This window comes from Pelmatolapia mariae, linkage group LG23 (assembly GCF_036321145.2).
Source record: "Pelmatolapia mariae isolate MD_Pm_ZW linkage group LG23, Pm_UMD_F_2, whole genome shotgun sequence".
In the NCBI taxonomy this organism is placed as follows: Eukaryota; Metazoa; Chordata; class Actinopteri; order Cichliformes; family Cichlidae; genus Pelmatolapia; species Pelmatolapia mariae.
In genome coordinates this window covers 11,170,462-11,193,067 of record NC_086246.1, presented here as the reverse complement: position 1 = coordinate 11,193,067, position 22,606 = coordinate 11,170,462, and the positions used below count along the sequence as shown (strand labels likewise).

Sequence of the window (22,606 nt, the reverse complement as noted above, 5' to 3'; positions counted from 1 at the left end):
GTTTCCGAACACCCATAAGTGAACGTCAGTGGCACGCCCACCTTATCAGTACACCACTCCATTGGCTCATCAGGCCGCCCAACCTCCAGAACTTCCTTTCTTCATTGGGTGACGATGATGTCAGCTGCGGAAGTTTCCGCCCCCTGCGCGCGTGTGATTGGTGATTTGCTCAAGTCAAAACCCTTCCACGATGTGTTTGGTTCAGGGATGCCAGTGGGTGTCTCTCGCAAGCAGATAGATAGATAACAGATAGATACTGTTGGCTGAAAGTTGAGTAAAGGAAAAAGTCAGAGGCACCAAAACGTCTGTGGTTTCAATATAAACGCATATGCTAGCTTTACGTTAACTAAAAAAAAGAGAGCAACCTGTAATTGTTTTTCTATTTTGTTTTCAAGAAGTTGTTTTTTTTTATAAAGTGCATTCAGGCGACTGTGTTGTGATTTAGCGCTTTATAAATAAATTGAATTATCATTTATTTTCACTCCTGTCCTTGTCCCTGACCATTTCCAGAGGAATATTAATAAATATCATCAATTTGTACAGAGGTCATTAGAAGAGAGGTACAACAGCCAAGGTTTAGGGGTGCATTTCAACCAGTGGTGTTGGGTATCTTATCAAAACTGATTGAATTATGAACGCAGAAAAGTACCGTTAGATTCTGATCCGCCATGCAATACAAACAGGAACGCATCTGATTGGCAGCAGCTTAATTTTCCATCATGACACTGAGCCCAAACACACTGCCAAGGCAATAAAAGTATACCTGGATAGAAAAACCTAATCAGTCATTGAGTTTTGTCTCCAGAGTCTGAGCCTCGATATTACTGAAGCAGTGCTGGATAATATTGAAAGAAAGCAGAACAAAAGACAGCCAACATCCCAAGAAAGAGCTTTAAATGTCATTCAAGAAGCTTGGGGAACCATTCCTGAGGACTGCTTAAATAATTACAAGAAATAGAGGCTGTGATGAAGAATATAGCTGGTGATACATGATATTGACTTTCAAGCTCTTTATAACTGTACAGTCCTTGTTTTTGGCTGATATACTATATTTTCATGTTTGCGTGCACGTATAAATACATTTTAAAAAATTATTATTGTGGTTTTATTTTGAAACGCTTCCCGGAAGTGCCGTCGTAACGCTGAGCATTTGACAGTGTTTTGCTAAGAATGGAGAGTTACATCTTGAACTATTTTCTTAGATTTCATTGTGTATCAAGGCGAAAAATAACCTTGGAAACAGTTTTGGTTTGGGCCTATATCCCCCGCGGACATATAGCGACATGCATATTCTAAATTTAAAACTAATATCAGCTAATTGTTAGCTATTTAAAGCCCTTAGCACGAATATCCATCAATAGGCAGCTAACAAGCCTAGCTAAAGAATTAGCTTTTAAGAAAATCTTAAAGCGCTGTTTTTGGACGTTTTATATTTGTAAGATAGTTTTTTGCTCATAATTATCGTTGTAATGTTTCTCCCTCCATCAATGCTTTAGCTGTGGTTTTTACCTCTTGGAAAGAAACAAGTTGAGCCTTAAGGTTTTCCTGCAGTCTGCTTCTTCAGGTAACAGATAGCATGCTTATTTTTGTCACTTCTTGCGTGCTGCTGTTCATTTGATTGAGCCGAACAAGAAATATTAACCAGTTATAGCAGATGGTATGGGTCACATAAAACAATAACGAGCCTTAATCGTCCCCGTTTCTTGTTTGGGACTCAAATATGACAGCTCCCCTGCGCAGTTTGGAAATTTCAGAAGCTGAGAGTATTACAAACTCTATAATTAAATATATATTAGAACAATGAAGCAGCTTATATATATATATATATATATGTATATAGAGAGAGAGAGATAAATATATAAAACTGTGCTCCTTTAACAGTATTGTTTCTTCCAAAGAACACACCTCAGCCATGATGTGGATGTGTGTTGCTGTCTTCCTGCTGTGGATGAGGTCGGGACGGTGCACAGACAAGGCCAACACTTCAGACCTGATTGAATACACAGCTGCGGACTTTTATGACAAATTGCATTCTGGGAAGATGATGTTCATCTATTTTGAGCATCAAGGTAGGCAGCTCACTGCTCATGCTATCTCAGCTGTGCTGCTGTACATTTGTCATAGGTCCCACACTCCTCATTATCAGGCATGTGATGTGAAACATGCAAGCGTGCTGAACAAGTGTATTTTGATGAGTTCAACATGCTAATGAAATTAGCAGCCATGCTGACGTGACGTCAGTTTACTGAAATAAGGTGCTGTGCAGCATTTTTGCAGGAGAGCCAAGAAGAGCTTTTCAGAGATTCTAGATGATGCTGGAGGGTTAGAAAGACCAAAATGACTACCAGAACATCAATGTGTTGTTTCTGGCTGTGCATAAATAGTGAGTGACATTCTGTCTGCTAGGGCCCTATTCCAGGAAGCAGGATTAGCTAACATCTCTGGGTTTGCTTTCACCATAAATAAGGGAAACTCTCGCTTTCTGTTCCAGAAAGACGATTAAATTAAATTCTGAGTCAGTTGCCAGGGTAACAGACTCTGTGAACTAGACCTGCTGGCAGGCTTAGTTCACAGAGACAGTTTCTCTCTGACTCCTCCCCTCCTGAACCAGGTGACTGACACTTTTATTCATAACCAGCTCACAATCAATTCTGTAGAGTCCACAACTCTAACTCTGTGTGTGGGCAGTACTGCAAACATTTACTGTATGTTACACACTGATCAATGATCAATTATTAGTCGTGCTGTAATCGGTCACACTAATGGAAAACTGTCTGTCACAGCTGGATCATGCAAATGATGTGTACATTTGAGTGAAGCTGAAGCTGAAATGACTTTAAGACTCTAAACTGAATCAAATGTATTTAGAGTGACGTTTTCAAAGCAGCTACAGACAGTCTGATTGTAATCCAAACATGTTTAATGTTGAAATGTGTTCACAGATTGAGATTCAGTCATTAAATGATGTCAAACAACATTTTTTTTAAGGTTTAGTTTTTTAAAAGTTCAGTTTAATAAAAAAAATTCAATCTTTAATACATGTGAATGTGTAGCATAAGATGAGTAAGAGAAAATTCATCATACATTAAAACGTGTGGATTCAGATTAATGGAAAGCAGTCCGTGTCTGAAAGGCGTTTCTCTTTGTCGCCTGCTCTGTTTCCAGTCTCTCCGACCATCTCTCTGTTCCTGGTGGAGTTGGAGAAGTCTGCTGAAGCTCTTCAGGATTATGGAGTACTAGTTGGTAAGGTAAGTGTAGCCCCCTGTGAGCACTGTGCTTCATCAGTCATTGAAGTTGATGTTGAATCACTTTTTTGTCGTTGCTTTTTAGGTGAACTGTAACAAAGAGCTGGTTTACACGTACTGCGCAGAGGAACAGCTGCTGCACACAGCTTTTTTGTTCAGGTGGGTTGTAAAGTCTCAGTATGTGTTCATTCTAAAATGACCAGAACATGGAGGGGCAGCCAATCAGAAGAAAGATGTTTTAAGGGATGGGCAAAGTGAACTAAAATAGCTTGTTTCTGAGCGTGGGTGAAGTGGGACCTACAGCAGCCAGAACACAATAAGTGACGGTTATTTTAAAGTGTGAATCATGCTAAGCTACAGTAACAGAATGGAAGAATAACAATTCAAGTCTGTAAATAAGGATAATAAATCTGCTGATTGTCTCTTTCTCCGTGATTTCCAACTTAATTCACTGGCATTTGTTCACACTGGGAAGTGATGTTCACATTTAATGTAAAAAATGGTGTAATTTAGCTCTGTGTTTGAATTTGATCTCTGACTCAGCAAGAAAGAAAAGACGTAGCTTCCCTTAAACCCGATTCCTGACTCCATGAGCAATCAGATCCCGACTGTGTTGGCCGTGCTAAACAGGCAAAGTTATTCCACCAAACTATATCTAACTGGTCTCTCCCCCACTTCAATTTCTGTTGCTCCTCAGTATGAAAATATCTGCTGCCACCTGTTGGCATCCACCCTACAAGCTCTGCATCAGAGTCCAGAGGAAGTTCTAACTACATGTGGGAAGGGCTACTGCTCATATTAATGAAAACTTTACTCTCATTGTATTTCTAACAGTCAACACAAAAGGTATTATCCCGGCTATCATCACTGAGATACACTATTAATGCTACTGTATCAACCTTTTTACCTGCTCCCCTAATATATAGTAATGAAGTGGACAAAGTATTATGGAAACTGAAATGTAATGCAGTAAACTTCTTAACAGCTTCCCTTTAAAACTAGAATTTGTAACTGTAAAAATTCATTCAGTGTCCATAAAGTTTCATCAATGACTTTCAACAGCAGTGAGAATAAAAACTGAACATTGTAACCTTCATGTGGGTTTTTGTGTCTGCATGGTTCCAGTCTCGCTGAATCTGCCCTTGTCTTTCTGTTGCTAGAGGCGGTAAGGAGTTCTTGAGTTTTGATTTGGACACTATCTTTGACGTCAACTCGATAGTCTCCGAAGTCTTGTTGTAAGTAAGCCTTATGCTCTGTGTTGTAGAGACCTTTGTGAAACTTTAACTTTTGAACCCTTTAGGATCACATACATTCAGATGAGCCACTGAGATTGAACCAGAACCAAAGTCACTCATTATTTTTTGTCTTTTGGTGAGCTTTGTTGGGGAAAAAAATGAGAGAAGGGAGCCAAACGTGTACTTCTGGCATTTAACTGAAGACGGCTTTTCTCTTCCAGTGCCATTCTACGTGATGAGATAAAGTATGTCCACACAGACGCTGACCTCCTCGCAATGGAAAAGGCAGCCAGAGGGAAGAAAGACATTGTGCTTGGTTATGTTTGCAGTCTGGGAACACAAGGTATGGGAATAAGGACAGGAAGGATAGTAATTAATGTAAGGCTGGGCAGTTAATTCAAAAGGAATCAAAACTGACAATCATAATCTTGCCCGTGTCTGTTATTTATGTTTCTTTGTTTTTCATTTCTGTTAATACTTGTATAAACTATAAAACATACCGTTTGTGTTGTCACATGACTCAGAGCGTAATTCGAACACTGAGCCGACTGTAAAACTCCAGCAGATGGTGATTCTACATTGCCCACAGGTGTGAGTGTTGTCCGTCTCTCTGTGTTAACCCTGCGACAGGTCACCAGCCTGTGTATGTGTATGCATAATCATTCATCGATCAAAATTCAAAATCATGATGTTAATTTGAGGTCATATCACCAAGTCCTAAATTAAAGATGGTAAACTTTTTAGTAGCTACTCATAGGTTTGATCGTACTTTGTAAGACACACATTGTCCCATTGATTGATTAAATGTATCATCTTTGTTTGTTTTTTCTTAAGAGCACAGATCGATTATGGAGACGGCCTATGTGTATGGATCCAAATATCAGTTTATTCTCATAACAGGAGGACCCGTGTTGAAGCACCTAGGGTATGTTCTTTTTGGCCTATCTTTGTGTACAGCAGGCGTCAGTGACAACACTTGTACCTGGGAAGTATTCACAGCGCTTCACTTGTTCAGTATCTTGTCATGATACAGCCTTCTTCCAAGTTAGATTAAATTCAGTTTTCAACTAAATCATTCTACACACAGTACCCCATAATGACAAAGTGACATTAGTTCGCTTGAATTTCTTGTAAATGTATTTAAAAAAAACACACAAATATAACATGTACATAAGTATTTTTACAACTTGATTGGAGTCCACCTGTAGTAAATTCATTTGGATGTCATTTAGAAGACACACCAAGCACAAACCAAGCCACAAAGTTCAAGGAACTGTCTGTAGACCTCTGATGCAGGATTGTATCAAGGCACAGATCTGGGGAAAGTCCCAATGAGCACAGAGGGTTCAGGGTAGAAGGGCCTTAGGCTATGTCCACACTAATGCGTTTTGAAAACGCATCGTTTTCTCTCCGTTTTGGCCTCCCGTCCACACTGAGACGGCCTTTTCGCTCAAGGAAAACGCAGCATTTTGAAAACGCTCTCGAAAACGCATACATTTGAAAATGGTGCTTTGGCGTCGCAGTGTGGACAGCGAAAACGGAGACTTTTTGAAAACGATGACACATTTTAGTCATGTGATGCAGTCATGTGACCAATTAAACTAAGATACCGGAGTGCATTATACAGCAGTTGTTTTGTTTGCTCTCAATTTTGACAGCCCTATTAAAGATTAATATCAGTTTGTACATGCTCCAGATAGCTTTTCTTCAAATTCTTTAATTCTCACTCGCTTTTGCAACTTTGTACTTTTGTGTTACTCGCAGTAACAACTCCACCTCATTGTTAGTCCATTTAAAAAACTCGGTGCTTTTCCTTGACATTTTGCCGCGACGTTTCAAAGAGCTGGAAAGTAAATAAACGGCAGACAAAAATGAGGCAGGTCGAATCGTCTTGCTTTTCACGCATGCACAGGACTGGAACGTAAGTGTTTTCGGCCGTTTCAGTGTGGACGCAGAACTCTGTGAAAACGACTGAAAACACTAGTGTGGACGCGGAGCGTTTTCAGATGAAAACGCCGTTTTCAAATCTATCCGGGCTAGTGTGGACGTAGCCTTAATCAGGGACGTAACAAAGAACACAATAGTCGCTCTGACAGAGCTCCAGGAGAACCTTCCAGAAGGACAACCACTTATGCAGCACTCCAGTAATCAGGCCCATGTGGTAAAGTGGCGAGACGTAAGCCACTGCTCAGTAAGAGACACATGACAGCCTACGTGTAGTTTGCCAAAAGGCACCTGAAACAAAATTCTCTGGTCTGATGAAACAAGGACTGAACTTTGATTTGGCCTGAGTGCTGTGCGCCGTGTCTGAAGGAAACCAGGCACCACTCATCACCAGGCCAATACCATCCCTACGGTGAAGCATGGTGGTGGCAGTATCATGCTGTGGGAATGGTTTTTTGGAACAAGAACTGGGGGACCAGCTATGTACAGAGACATCCTTAATGATGAGTTATCATCCAACAGGACAACAACCTAAACACACAGCCAAGATAACAAAGAAGTAGCTTCGGGACCTCTCTGTGAATACCTTTGAGGGGCCGGCCAGAGCTCGGACTTAACCCGATTAACCCAATGGCTGTGCACCAATGCTCCCCATCCTGCCTGAGAGGAGAAACTCCCCCCAAAAAGTGTTTCTTGTTGCATCATACTCAAAAATACTTGAGGCTGTAATTCTGCCAAAGGTGCTTCAGCAAAGTATTGAGCAAAGAAAAATTGTGTATATTTAGTTTTGCTTTTAATTTTTAATGCATTTGCAAAAATATAAATCAAATGTTTTTCACTTTGTCATTATTGGGTATTGTGAGTAGAATTTTTCAGGTGATAAATGAATTGAATCCAGCTGGGGATAAGGCTGTAACATGACAAAATGTGGAACAAGTGAAGCGCTTTGAATATTAGGTAAGACACAACATAGAAAAGAAGAAGTTGAGATTGAGGCTCTTTGTAAAGTGTCCTACAGCTGTGCAGCAAATGTAGTTCCAGCTACAGCAGGTCGTGTGATATTTACTGAAAGTTTAAGATGACAGCTGATGTGGCCGCTGTGGCCTTGTGACCTCAGAGATACATGCTCAAAATCTTAAACTCACTCGGCTGTGAAAACCCAAAGGGACTGTAATTTGAAACAGGCTTTTAACATACCCAGGATAATTTTTGCTTTTCTGGTCTGACTCCAAATACTTAGGAGAAAATATGAAAAGTCTGACATCCTGCTGGAAATGCATAGACAAACACACAAGTGTCGATACAAAGAAAAGGATTCATGTAATTTCTCATGTTATAAACTAAAGACCTGACAGTATGAATGTGTTTGATGTTAGTCTGTGTTTTCAGGAAGTTGTCTCTGTGTGTCTTTCAGTGTAAACGAATCGTCTCCTTCGTCTCGAGTGTGGTTCCTCCACTGCAGAATTCACAGTGGGTTCATGACCCCGATGACCTCTGAGCGCTGCCCTTTGACCCGCATGAGGAAACCCCTGTCCACCTTAAGCCTCCACTCCTTCCTGCAGCTCATGGAGGCTCCACTAGTTGTAAGCTGGTACAGGATTACTTTGTAAATTCATGCAAAATTTATCAGGTTGTTTGGCGTATAAAATGACATCGAGCTGTTGGCGTTGTGCGAACAGAGTGATATACCACGAAGGAAGTTCATGGTTCAGTTTTCTTTGCATTAACTGACTTGACAAAACCCCAGTCAGAGATAAGGGTTGTTATCAGTTTTCTTTCTGCTTTAGGCTCAGTGTGTGTGCTCATTTGGTGATACAGATCTATGCAAATAAGACAAGACAGCGGTGCTGCAGTTGGTTGTTAATCTTCTCAATTTCTGATCTTCACAAACACGCCAAAAAAAACAGAATACTGTCTTGAGTTGTGTAAGTGTTTTATTTCTCAGTGCCCTCTCATTCCTGGTGTTTGTTTCTAATGTGACAGCTGCACATCAGCGCTCTGACACCTCAGATACATTTAAATATTTAGTCAGTGTGTTCACTCTCCCACAAGCTCATAGAGGAAAAATTGAGAACGCTTTATTTTGTTGCCAGGTCAAAGTGAAATTTATTTTAATAAATGAAGATTATTGGCAAGAAGTGGCCAACAGATGTAACTGATCACTTTTCTAATCTGATCTCTGTTAGGTGCAATCCCAGCTGCTGTAACTCTTTGGCTGGGCTTCAATCAGTGGGATTAGTAAGGTACGGCTTAACAACTTTCATGTATAAAGTGTATTTCTTCAGCACTGAATCTTTATAGCTCTAAAGCGGGGATGTCCCCACCGTAGTACATTTTCCAGTTGACCGGATTGGACACTTTGGCAGGTCATTTCTAGCCCCCGGGCCTCACAGTAGGCATCCCTGCTCTAAAATATATTTTAAGTGAAAGATTCGGTGAGAAGCTGGGCTCCAGCATAAGTTACCACAGTGATTTAGCAAGGGTAAAATAGACCAACCTTCATGACACTGACAACTAAACTTTGACCTTATTTTAGCTTCTTAACCTGTTAAACTCAGCAGTCCAAAACAAAAGAGCAAGATCAAAAAGAAATTCAGGAGTTCAGTCATTAAGAAGCAACAAGAGTGTATGAAATAATGCAAGAGACAAAACTACTGATGTGTCTCTAAGTGGAGATGTTGCTGATGGGGCTAGCGAACATAAGAAAAAGGAGAACACAGCCTCCTGTTCTCTTTGTTTATAGTAGTCACATATCATGACGTTTCTTTCAGTTACCTGTAGGCTAACGTTTCTGAGGTGTGAATAAAAGTTGGACTTACTCGATGCTTCCTGTAAAAGCAGCTTTAATAACAATATAAGACTCACTACGCAAGCTTCTTCACAGTTCACAAGTCAAGTCAATTTAGTTTTATTTAGTTTTATAGTGTCAAATCATAACAAATGCGTTTTAGCTTCTGTGAAGCACTTTGTGATTTTTATCTTGAAAGGTGCTATATAAATAAAGTTTTACTTACTTACTTATATTGTAAGATAAAGATCCTCCAGTAATACTGAGAAAGCCACAACGATCAGATCACCACCTATGAGCAAGCACTTGGCGTCAGCGGGAAGAAAAAACACCCTTTTAACAGGAAAACAGCATATTAGATCGTGTGGTTATTGTGCTGTCATTGCAGCTGTGTTTTGTAAGTAGACCTTTAGAAAAAAGCAACGTACAACTTACCAAATTTACAAAAAAAAAGTAACCATGAGCATGTTGTGCACAAAAGAGCCACCCTACCACCATGAGTAGAATCTCTTAACACTTTGTGTCTCTTCCTTACCAGACCGAGGTGTACGACGACCCCTCCTCAGTCCAGCCCCCCCAGTTCCCCTACCAGCAGACTCCCCAGGTCTTCCTCTTCTGTCATCCCGCAACCGAGCACCTGGACCTCGATACTGCCACCACGCTGGCCTGGAGGCTGCGAGGCCTCGCCCTGCTGCTGCTTGTACACAGGTGTGCAACAGCTACAGCTACGTGTGCGAGCATGGATATGAAGACATTAAGATCATTTCTTTTATGGGTTTGTGTGTTTCCAGGCAGAGCCCTGCAGTGAAAACCCCTGATGAGTACAATGCTGCTTACAGGCTGCCTGAGAAGGTGTGACACTAACATGGCACAAGATAATACACAGAATGAGAGTACTTGTTATTCTTACCCACGTTTTTGTTTGTGTGTGTGCACCTCCAGAGTTTAGAAGTAAAGTATTTGACCTTAAACAGCCTCGATGAGGTGTTGGTGCTGTTCGCAGATCAAGAAAAAGATGAAGAGGAGGAGGAGGATGATGATGAAGAAGACAACGAAGGTGTGGATGACGATGAGGAAGATTCACATTTTGGTAAAGGGACTCAAGAGTGAAAGAAGCGTGAAGAAAAGGAAGAATGAGAACAGGAGTTCAACTTTTTTGTGTCTGCATCTGTCTCCAGGCAAGCTGGACGATGAAATCGCAGCGGCAGTTTTTGAAAACAGAGGCACCTTACCGGACATGGATTCAGTTACCCAACTGACGTCTGACAACTTTCACAGTGCAGTAGCACAGATTGGCCTCACAGTGGTGCTCTTCTACCTCAAATGTAAGACAGAGTCGCTGCTTTAGAGGCATCTTGGCACTTTAGGCAGTTAATACAACAAATTCAGTATTTACCAGGAAAAAGAAACTACATGTATAGAATCATCAGCCAAATCTGATATAAAACTCTAAAAAATGTTGCTCATTTACTTCTAACAGTCTTTATGAAGCCTTTTTCCCTCCCCTGGAAGTTATACTTCTACCATCATATTTACTGTTTTGGAATTCATCTATTTCATATAATGTCTCTTATATGAAACAGGCATACTTTATGTTTAAAAAAAAAGTTTTCCTCTTGAACATGAAATGCAAGTGAATTGCAGTTTCTGTTTTCCCCCACCAGGGGATGCTGTTTCAATGGCTTTTCTCAGCTCTTTCATTGAAGTTGCAGAGAGACTTGCAGGTAAACAAGCAGTTTTTTTTGGGGGGGGGGGGGGCTATGTTTCCACTGTTTATTTTAGCAGACGTCAAAACAGAGATCTGTATTTGAATGGACAGAAGAGTGTTTGGATGGCAGTACCACGTCAGTTATGACTCCTATTATTGTGCTTTACAGTTTGTCTAAATTCACAAAAGATGAAACCCCCTTGTGAACCAACATACAGTCGTCTAAATCCATGTACTGAATGAATTGCCCTATTGCCTTAACCACAAAGGGTTGTTATCTAGGCAGCTGTAATATTCAGGCCTCATTTGCACTTATTTCAAAACTTGATTAATAGCAACAATGGATAGAAAATTCGCTCATCAACACATGATTTGCTCTCACTGACCTTAAGACTCAGAGGTCAACGAAGTTCAGATGAGTGTGGTCAACTGCGGCGAATGGACCGACCTCTGCGCTGCTCAGCCAGGCAGTGCTGTCCCCTTCCAGCCAATCACTGCCTTTCCCAGTGTCTTGCTTCTTCATCCCCAGCATCCGGCCCAGCACTTCAGAGGAATGCTGGGTAGTGAGTCACTACATCGCTTCATCATGATGTGAGAAAACATGAATATAACTTTGAAGTCATATATAAGCCTTTAACATCAATCGGGTCCAAATCAAGGACTGATGAAGTTATTGAAATAGCAGTTGGTGTACTTGTACAATCCTTTCCCTTTAACCTGAAATAGAAATGGAGGTGTGTTTAGTTTTGTAGCGCTGTCTTTTTAATGTCAGTCTACTTACATGTACGCGTGTGTTTGTGTGGACTTGATTTTTTTAACCAGAAGCCGTGTAGCTTCTCCTGTTCGTCTGTCCACTCTAGAGGAAGCACAATTATTCCTTCTGGAAGTGCCTCATCCTGAGCTAGCAGGGTACCAGCTTGACAGAGTTGTGGGATTGTTTGAGGCCCAGACACAAACAGGTAAGATGTTGTTATTGTGCATTGTTGTTGCAAGGGAAGCCTCAATGCAAATGCTAAACTTCTATTAGTTATGGTTATACTAGTTATGAAGATCTCCCAGTAGCTGCAATCAAAACAAGAACTTTTAAGGGAGTGGAGGAGAAATACTTGGAGGTGTTTTGTAGCTGTGAATTAACACTGTTGTCTGTACTCATTCACATTCATAGCTATCTCAATGTTAGCATTGTGTTTACAGTAACAGAGTAGGTGTAATCAGCTAATACTTACTCTGGCTAATATATAAAAGATACATTTAGCTACTGTGACCTCTGTTGGTTTGTGAACTCCTGTTTTAAAGCGATGAGATGAGTGTTTTTACTATTGCTATCTTGGTGTTTGGAAAGTGGGGGTGATAAATAAGGGGCAGATCACTACACATGATCACTATATGAATGGGAGTGGTAAACAATCGAATGGGAAAGTAGCTGTCTGTCTGCTTTGTCACAATAAATTCAATTTCAGTTTTATTTATATAGCACCAAATCACAACAACAGTCATCTCAAGGTGCTTTATATTGTAAGGTAGACCCTACAATAATAGATACAGAGAAAAACCCAACTTTGGCCACAGTGGGAAGGAAAAACTCCCTTTTAACAGGAAGAAACCTCCGACAGAACCAGGCTCAGGGAGGGGCGGGGCCATCTGCTGTGACTGGTTGGGGCAAGAGAAGGAAGACAGGATAAAGACATGCTGTGGAAGAGAGACAGAGATTAATAGCAGGTACGATTCAGTGCAGAGAGGTCTATTAACACATAGTGAGTGAGAAAGGCGACTGAAGAAGAAAAACTCAATGCATCATGGAAAATCCCCCCAGCAGCCTATGCCTATTGCAGCATAACTAAGGGAGGATTCAGGGTCACCTGGTCCAGCCCTAACTATATGCTTTAGCAAAAAGGAAAGTTTTAAGCCTAATCTTAAAAGTAGAGATAGTGTCTGTCTCCTGAATCCAAACTGGAAGCTGGTTCCACAGAAGAGGGGCCTGAAAACTGAAGGCTCTGCCTCCCATTCTACTTTTAAATACTCTAGGAACAACAAGTAAGCCTGCAGTGCGAGAGCGAAGTGCTCTAATAGGGTGATATGGTACTAGAAGGTCATTAAGATAAGATGGGGCCTGATTATTTAAGACTTGTATGTGAGGAGCAGGATTTTGAATTCAATTCTGGATTTAACAGGAAGCCAATGAAGGGAAGCTCTCTTTTTCATAGGAGCTACAGTATTGAGAGTCGTACGTAATGAGGAGGTAAAATTATTAACAAGATAATCTTCCAGAAGGAAGTCACCCAGGATTTTCACATTGATATCACTGAGGCTGCTTGCTTGGTGCATCCACTGCGACAGTTGAGCGATCGGTCAAAATAAATTGCAGTGTGAGTGTTCATGGTAATGTGGAAATGTATCACCTGATCTAACAATGCAGCTCGTTGTTGTGCTTTCATTCAGTTCTGGACAACACAGACAAATGAGTTCAGATTTTGCTCATTGTTGATTTTAGTCTTTTTTAGTCTTTTCCTCTTTGTTATTTTAAATAGACGGTGTGTTTCCAGTATCCCGTATTACTTACTCTTTCTTTCCAAATTTTTCTTTATTGCCATGTTTAGCAGCGTTTACCGAAGCAGCAAAGTCCCTGAGAGGAGAAGCACTGACTGGACTGCTGACAGATGAACTGGCAGAGAAATGGTACGAGCTCTACCGTTTCAAGGTTGAGGCAAATTGGCAAACTGCTTCTTCGAGTTTAAAGTCCGAAATTACTAGAAGTTTTGAAAAACACACTGTAGCTGAAGTTTGAAAAGCACAAAATATGGTTCTATGAGTTGTCTGTTTTTCTTAACTTTGAAATGTAGGATTTCCAATTGCTTTTAAAGGCTTTAGGAGATGGACAGTTAAGCAGTTTGTTTTTGAGGGGTGGAAATCCTACACATACCTACTATAATTCAACCTGGCTTTGGAAAGACACTTTAATCAATGTTGTAGTTACATTTTGTAAAGGTTTAGACATACCTGTCATTAAAAACTTAGCTGTGTTTCCAATGTTTAATATTTGAACTTTAACCATTTAAAATATTGTTTATTAGTTTTACTTATATTGTGTGTGTGTGTGTGTGTGTGTGTGTGTGTGTGTGTGTGTGTGTGTGTGTGTGCATGCGTGCATGGTGACTATGCAGGGCTGCAGACCACACTGTAGACCTTCCCGCAGTGTTAGTGTTTCCATCTTGGAGGACACACACTCATCCTTTCACACTGCCTGCCTCCTCGTCTGCTGAAGAGCTGCTCACACACATTAACACTGCACTGCTCCACCCAATGGTAAACCATAGTGTGTGTGTGTGTGTGTGTGTGTGTGTGTGTGTGTGTGTGTGTGTGTGTGTGTACACTTGTCCTTATCATTTTTTGCAAAATTAGTCACAAATTCAAGTTGGATGACTTGTTTCAGTGCAATCATCCAGTCAGGGATAGTGAGTGAATAACTAAGTCCAGCTTGATTTTAATCACTATAATCCATCCATCTTCTTTCTCTTATCTGGGGCCGGGTCGTGGGGGCAGCATCTTAAGCAGAGAAGCCCAGACCTCCCTCTCCACGGCCACCTCTTCCAGCTTGGAAGGCCTGGGGAATGCCTTCCGAGAGATATAATCTCTCCAGTGTGTCCTGGGTCTGCCCCGGGGCCTCGTCCCAATGGGAGATGCCCAAAACACCTCACCCAGGAAGCGCTCATGTTGCTCATGGAGGAGCAGCGGCTCTACTCTGGGGCCCTTCTGGATGGCTGAACATCTCACCCTATCTCTAAGGGAGAAGCCAGCCACCCTTCGGAGGAAGCTCATTTCGACTGCTTCTATCCGCAATCTCGTTCTTTCGATCACTACCCACAGCTCGTGACCATAGGTGAGGGTAGGGACGTTGAGCGACCAGTAAACTGAGAGCTTTGCTTTTACACTCAGCTCTCTCTTCACCATGACGGACCAGTACAGTGTCCGCATCGCTGCAGCCGCACCAATCCGTCTGTCAATCTCCCGCTCCCTTCTCCCGTCACTCGTGAACAAGTACCCGAGATGCTTAAACTCCTCCACTTGGGGCAGGAACTCGTCCCTGACCCAGAGTGAGCACTCCACCCTTTTCATGGCTTCAGATTCTGAGGTGCTGATTCTCATTCCCACCGCTTCACACTTGGCTGCGAACCGTTCCAGTGCGAGCTGGAGGGTGTCGCCTGATAAAGCCTTTGAGGACCTCCTTAATCCCACTTGAAAATACACTGCTATAAATTCTTGGATGTTTATAAAAACCACTATGGCGTGTTCGTAGTATCATAGTCTCAGGTAATGGGCTTCACATGTGGCTTAGTTACGGCTTTCCAAATACAGAGGTCATGCCAGGTCAGAGTAATGCTTCGGGAAGATGATGGATGATAAGAAGGGTTAAGGGTCTGATTCCTGCTGTGGAAAATGCTTCCATGGAGCTTGGGATCAAAAGTCCAGTCAATGACACATTCTCCCCTCTGGCTGTGCTGATGACCTCACACCAATCAATCACAGAATATGACTCGATAAAACGAGTTAAATGGTGACATTAACACTTGCTTATGTGTTATTTGTGATGGTGAGAGAGTGACCTGGACTGAAATGTGTCATATATAATTCAAGGAGAATTGCACCATCAGAAAAATCCCTGCTAGTGTTAAAAACTGCTGACGGGACTGATGAGGCGCTTTGTTTTATATCTCTTTGTTTCCTTTTTACTGCACAGAATTTGGAGAGTATTTAAACAGAAATGTGACAGTAATTTGTGTCAGTTATAGTAGATTGTACAGGTCAGCATTAAATCAGATTTGTGCATTGTCAGCAGATTACTCGCAGCCTTGCACTCGTGCTCTGCTTAGTAAATCTTTATCACTTAATATTGGTTTGGCCATCTCACTATTTAAGTGACAGACCCTCTTAAAATTCCACCTGCAGTCTTCTTCACACTGCTAGGAAGTAAACAGCTGCTTCTAACATGCTTGGTGCTGACCTTTGTAAGCAGGTTTTCTGCAGGATGTTGCAGGTGCAGCAAAAATCAGTGATGCGTAAACTTTGGATAATTAGCCGAAACTCAAGATTTGTGCTGATTGTGTCAAAGTCAAACCTTCTCTTTTTTATTTGGGATGTTGTTCATTTCACTGGCCTGTGTTTTATCTGGTTTGTAGTGTGATGACTGTGACTTTGTGAAAATGCAGATATTTGAAGTCTTTGTGTTATTTGGCACTTCTTTGTCCCCTTTTCATGATTTCTATCCCCAGCCTGAGCTGACTGTAGAAAATCTGCCATCCTTCCTCTTGCTGGGCAAAGCCCTACTCCTTCTGTTTGTGGGAGAGGAGGAGGACAAGATTGGGCGGAGGCAGAACCAGGCGCTGGTGAAGGAAATGAGAACAGTAGTAGAGTCGGGAGGGGAAATGATGGAGCGATATTTGGCCTGCTGGATCCATCTGTACGTTTCTGTTTCTGCTTATTTGCTGCTCCATTTTTCCATCATGTACACAATCCAAAATCCCCACTTTTTTTTTGTTAATGCTGTCCATGTTATCTTGACAATTATTATATATTTTGTTTCAGTGGACGCACTCCAGCTGGTATGTCCGTCCTGGGGTCATACGTAGGCTCTATGCCCCCTCTTCCTGCACTAGTCCTCACACACTTGCCCTCTGGAGACCAAATATACCAGTACCCACCCAACACCCCCATAGTGGCCTCCTCAGTCCTTCACTGGCTGCAAAGGGTCGAGGATGGTACTGAGTCACCAACAGGTAAGGAGGAGAGAACAGAAAGCTTAAAGCTGAGTTTACAGTCCCATAAATTCCAAGACAGCTATGCTATACAGCTATACTTCTGCCTTATTACAGACAGTTAATGAACCGGTCAGTCTTAAAAGCAGAATTGAGAGTAGAAATGTGCAAGATTACCTTAAAGATTGAAATCTTTAAGGTAATGTTTAGGTCACCTCAGTCTGGATGGAATTTCCAGTTAATAAAAAATCAATCATAAACAATTCAACTATGCCTCAGATTTACCTTTAGCAGTTTGTAGATTCTAGTCACCTGGAATTTGAGTTACAAGCACATTTTGAAAATCCCGCACAAAGTCATCAAATGAGACTGGATGCAACGATAAAAGCAGACATTGTGTGTGATTGTTGATTGACCTTTACAATTAAGAGGCTGTCCTTCTGTCTATTTACATTTGCCTTTCTACATACAACAGTTAGTCTGAGAAATTACTTGTACTGGTGATATTTCTAAATGGAATTAATACCTGTGGTCAGCACATTCCCACCATAAAGACTGACTACACATTCAGCAGTCTTCTCTATCAGTGAGAGAACTGTTAATATAACTGTTGAACGTAGTTCAGATATGAAACCCGAACTATCTGGAGTCCTCTTCTGGCTCTGGAGTGTATAAAGGCAAGAGCCGAGATAAGATGCTGGTCTCCATCACTGAAATGCACAACATTTAATTGATTCTCTGCACACAAACTGCAGACTAACAACCTTTTTACTAATGCAGCAGGACTTAAGGTTCTATTTTTGACTTGCTGTAATCTTGTTTTAACCAAAACTCTTCTGCTGGATTGCAATGTATTCATTTTTACTATTCATCGATTTGGAAATGCTGTTAAACCTGTATTATGTTTGCAGACTCGCATTTAGTTTACAGGTAGAGATGGTTGTCATATATGAGTGAGTCCTAAAATTATTATTTGAAGTCATTTTATAAAAGTTAAAAAAGTTGTTGTGACGATTATAAATTGAACTTCAGGAACAAAAATGGTCTATAAATAAATAAAATTTAATTTAATTTATTTATAGAAATAAACTTTTATTTATTTAATAAATAAATAAATAGAAGCAAAACTAAACACACTGAACATGGAACGCAAGACTATCAAAATAAAACAGGAAACACTAAGACACAGACTAACTCATAGCATGACACGGGAACTGAGAGGAAAGGACACACAAGGAAACAAGATGGATTAGGGAGATAACGGAGGAGATAACGAGGGGGACGCAGGAACAGTTAATGGAGACGAGACACAGAGAGTGAGAGAGCGAGAGGAGAGACATGACGGTCTGGGGAAACATGGGATAAAAATGACAGGCAGGGGAGGGATGAAATGAAACATAAGGAGGAGAACATGGGAAGAGAAAAGGGAAAGAAGACACAAGGACACACACATAAACAGAGACACACAGAGAGGGACACAGAGGACAAAGACACAAAGGAAACCTAATAACCAAGGAGCTAAAACAGGACAACCTGGGCTATATAGAATAAACTCAAGAAGACTGGAGAAGACAAGCCCGACTGATATATCGGCCAATATTAGCTATTTGCTGATATATTATTATTGGCATTTAAAATGACTGATGAGTAAAGAAGACACAAAAGAAACTGATGTTACAGCACTCTGACACCAGGTATCAACATTCCTGTGAAAATTCCTGTGTTTTACTTTCTAATCTTAAGACAAATATGCTTTTAACAATATGTTTCATCTTACATTTTATTTCTGTATGAAACTTCACATTATAATTAAATATTTTTGTTCTGTAGGTTTGCTGGATGAGGATAGCTGGCCACCTGCTTTTGAGTTCTATGACTTCTTGAAAATTATGGACATGCAGGAACCTGACTCCGCCCAGCAGCAAACTCCTAAGGAGGAGGAAGAAGAAGTGAATGAGGAAGAGGTTAATGTGAAAGAACATGTAGTGGTAGAGGACATGACAAATGACAATCGTCACGCTCACTCTGAACTCTGAACATCAGATGGAAAGAACACTGCTGATCTGATTTGTCTGTTTCTTTAAGTTTTCTTTTCTATTAATAATATACAGCTTAAATGTTGGGTTACTGAGTATTTAATGAGAGATTATTATCTCTCTGTTATAGGAAAGCACACGTTAAATGACACTGAATTTTAAGACACCCTTCACACTGATATATTTTTGTTCTTTTTCTATTATTATAATAATATTTTTGCCATTGTGTTTTAATGTGACATGCTGGCTATTAAACCTTTCTGTTGTTCCTGGATGTTATTTTTTGATTTTTTTTATTGAGACTGTTTCATTGTCTGATTTTTACTGCTGTGACTTTGTGACTCTTTTAACTTTGTAGATGCATCTGATTGGCTGTTTTTGTTTGTTTTTGTTTTTAAAGCTGCTCATGTGCCAGTTAACTGAAATAATTATGTGTCAGTCAGTAAACTGTCTCTTAATTTCGTTGTAACTCATAAACCTTTGGAAAACAAAAAGTGTGTTTAACTATTTTTATGAACGCATTCATAAAAAGGTGTTCATTCCATTCATTAACTCAAAAACCAGTCTTATTTGTTATCATCGTGTCAAATGGTCTACTTGGTGAAACAAATATCTATACTTTCGACAACGTACATTTTGAAAACAGACTCGTTACTTTGGGTTCAGCAGTTTCATTTGTAGTGTTTATACTGAAGAGTTAAAGTGGGCTGGAACGAAGCTTGCATATTGGCTAGGTATTTAATAGTTTCGGCTTAGTTTATTTGATGTAAAACTTTAGTGCTCGGTCCCAAGGATCAGCTGACACAGATCTTTGGCACAGGCTGGTTAGCTATTTAATGGTTTCGGCTTAGTTTATTTGATGCAAAACTTCAGTGCACGGTCCCAGGGATCGGCTGACACAGATCCCTGGCACGGGCTGGTTAGGTATTTAATGGTTTCGGCTTAGTTTATTTGATGTAAACTTCAGTGCACGGTCTTAAGGATCAGCTGACACAGATCTCTGGCACAGACTGGTTAGGCATTTAATGGTTTCGACTTAGTTTATTTGAGCAGAAACTTTAGTGCAAGGTCCCAGGGATCAGCTGACAGATCTCTGGCACAGGCTGGTTAGCTATTTAATGGTTTCGACTTAGTTTATTTTAGTAGAAACTTTAGTGCAAGGTCCCAGGGATCAGCTGACAGATCTCTGGCACAGGCTGGTTAGCTATTTAATGGTTTCGACTTAGTTTATTTGAGCAGAAACTTTAGTGCAAGGTCCCAGGGATCAGCTGACAGATCTCTGGCACAGGCTGGTTAGCTATTTAATGGTTTCGACTTAGTTTATTTTAGTAGAAACTTTAGTGCAAGGTCCCGTGGATCAGCTGACACAGATCTTTGGCACAGACTGGTTAGGCATTTAATGGTTTCGACTTAGTTTATTTGAGCAGAAACTTTAGTGCAAGGTCCCAGGGATCAGCTGACACAGATCTCTGGCACAGGCTGGTTAGGTATTTAATGGTTTCGGCTTAGTTAATTTGAGGAGAAACTTTAGTGCACGGTCCCAGGGATCAGCTGACACAGATCCCTGGCAAAGGTTGGTTAGGCATTTAATGGTTTCGGCTTAGTTTATTTGATGCAAATCTTCAGTGCACGGTCCGTGGGATTGGCTGATACAGATCCCAGAGCACTCCAATAAAGTAATCAGTCAGTGTATTTTAAAGAGAAGCTGATTACAGCTTAACAACCAGCGTTGGGCAAGTTACCTTGAAAAAGTAATTAATTATAGTTACTAGTTACTTCTTCAAAAAAGTAACTGAGTTAGTAACTGAGTTACAAAATTCTAATAGTAATTAATTACTTGAAAAATAACTATTGCGTTACTTAAAAAAAAAAAGTTTAACCCTCTGGGGTCCGGTTATGTTATGTACAGTTATGTTTTCATTTTGACATAGTGTATTGATCTAAAATCAGACAAAAAACATAAAATCCGATTAGAAAAAGTTATATTTTTTACTGTAACAACCACAAACATGTTTATTGAATCATTTTTCATAACTTTAAATGCAAATATAATTTGTCAATTTTAAAATCATATGCACAAGTTTTTAAACCACAAAGTTATTTGCAGCCATTTACTTTTTACCCCTTTTTCAATAAGATGCCACACAAATTATTTGTGCCACTCCAAAAATTTCTGTCCACTATAAAGGAGAACATCACAGCCTGATACCTGCAGGTCTGACAGCAGCAGGTGTATCACTCCTGTTTCTACCTGGAGACAGCAGTCGCCTCATTGTTCTGACACACAACACAAAACTATCCACAACACTACACACTAACTACATAAGACAACACATTAACTACAAACTACAAACACACTAAACGTCACAAATCTCTCACATCTCAAAACTCGCTCTCTCTCTCTTTTCCTGTTGTCTTTCTTTCTCTCTCTCTTGCCGTCACTCCTAAAACTTCCCCGTCTTCCTAAACAACTAAATGTCATTTTGCCATATCATTTTTGATTGGTCGACATGGTACATTCTTCCACCAACACAAACGGGCTGTTTTTTGGTTTGGTTTTTTTTTTTTTGGGGGGGGGGGGGGTGTTTGCTCATAAGCAGAGAGTGCTTGCTGGCGCTGTCCTTAGACAGTAAACGTGACGAAACTATTCAGGAAAAATATATATAACAATATATATACATATAACAAAATATATATTGTTTATCATGACTCTGGTTTTACATGGCCCATCAACACTATTTAAAAACTGGTATATATCACCTTGTTGCTCTGTCATCTTAAAGTGGTCATGTGACTGGCTTACCACGACTACTTTATTGTTCCTCAGTCAAACAGCAGCACTCATGCGATTGTTTTGCCCCCCCTAGCTCCAGGTGTTGTGCCAAAAAGTGATCATCCGGCAGAAATTGATTGCCGCCCACGGGAGCGCGCGCAGCTGCTTAAAGCTGTAGCGCCCAGATTACTTACAGCTACTTCCGTGCAACTGATATAAGATGCGTTAAGCTGAAGACAGCTTCAACCGTCTGTTTGTTGAAAAATTGTAACGCGACCGCACTTTCTTCTTAGTAACGGTAATGCCGTTACGATAGGAATAGTAATTAGTTAGATTACTCATTACTGAAAAAAGTAACGGCGTTAGTAACTCCGTTACTTGTAACGCCGTTATTCCCATCACTCTTAACAACTGACTGCAAATCAACTCAAAACCAGTATTAAAACAAACCATGAGAGGAAAACCAATAGGTCAGCAGGTAAGAAGGGAACCACCTTCTAACATAATACAGTATGTGTGTTTTAGTAATAGCATTTTTACTTCAGCATAGCTGTGTGCAGTTACCAGTTTGGAAAGTCCACATGAGTCCAGTTTTCATTCAGTCTTTTATTTATAGCATCTTTTAAGTGATGATATGGTCTGGGAATATATGTGAAGCTTGCTGTACTCATCAGTGAATGAAGAGCAAACAGTGTAGTCCTATTGTCATGGGAACATGCATGTATTAATTTAGTGATTTATTAAATGTATAAATGTTATTATACTTCATTCTAATCAGATGCTGAGTCTGTTACGCTGATGGAAATGCAGATAACACCGATTTGATCTGTGACAAACTGAATGATTCGTCTCTTGTGCTCTTTATAACAATGTTGCCTTTGACTGGTATATATTTATGCTCTTTATACTGCAGATTTTTATGTCTCTCGAATAGTTAGTGCTAATAAGGATCATTTTCTATAGAAGAACATGGATATGATCAGTGAATTAGATTCATAGATGACTGCTAGGTTAATTTGATGCTCAGTTACCCAACTAACATCTGACAACTTTCATGGTGCAGTAGCACAGAGCAGCCTTACAGTGGTGCTCTTCTGCTTCAAATGTATGTTCGCTGCTTGAAAGGT

At 40.4% G+C, this 22,606-nt stretch overlaps 1 protein-coding gene across 2 annotated transcripts; it reads left to right on the top strand.

Annotated features, from left to right (window-relative positions):
- Positions 1-1,169: 1,169 nt before the first annotated feature.
- Positions 1,170-19,178, top strand: txndc16 (thioredoxin domain containing 16). Of its 2 annotated transcripts, none has more exons than XM_063467457.1 (20): positions 1,170-1,564; positions 1,899-2,069; positions 3,166-3,248; positions 3,331-3,404; positions 4,406-4,480; positions 4,702-4,823; positions 5,315-5,405; positions 7,839-8,007; positions 9,751-9,920; positions 10,004-10,064; positions 10,155-10,269; positions 10,391-10,537; positions 10,877-10,936; positions 11,313-11,511; positions 11,743-11,879; positions 13,518-13,596; positions 14,082-14,223; positions 16,188-16,375; positions 16,501-16,691; positions 18,501-19,178. In XM_063467457.1, the coding sequence occupies exons 2-20, from the start codon at positions 1,913-1,915 to the stop codon at positions 18,704-18,706; spliced, it is 2,466 nt and encodes an 821-aa protein (XP_063323527.1). In that variant the 5' UTR covers positions 1,170-1,564; positions 1,899-1,912; the 3' UTR covers positions 18,707-19,178. The 2 variants fall into 2 exon arrangements, with proteins under 2 accessions (XP_063323527.1, XP_063323526.1); XM_063467456.1 differs by having other exon boundaries at positions 10,155-10,302.
- The last annotated feature ends 3,428 nt before the right edge of the window (positions 19,179-22,606 follow it).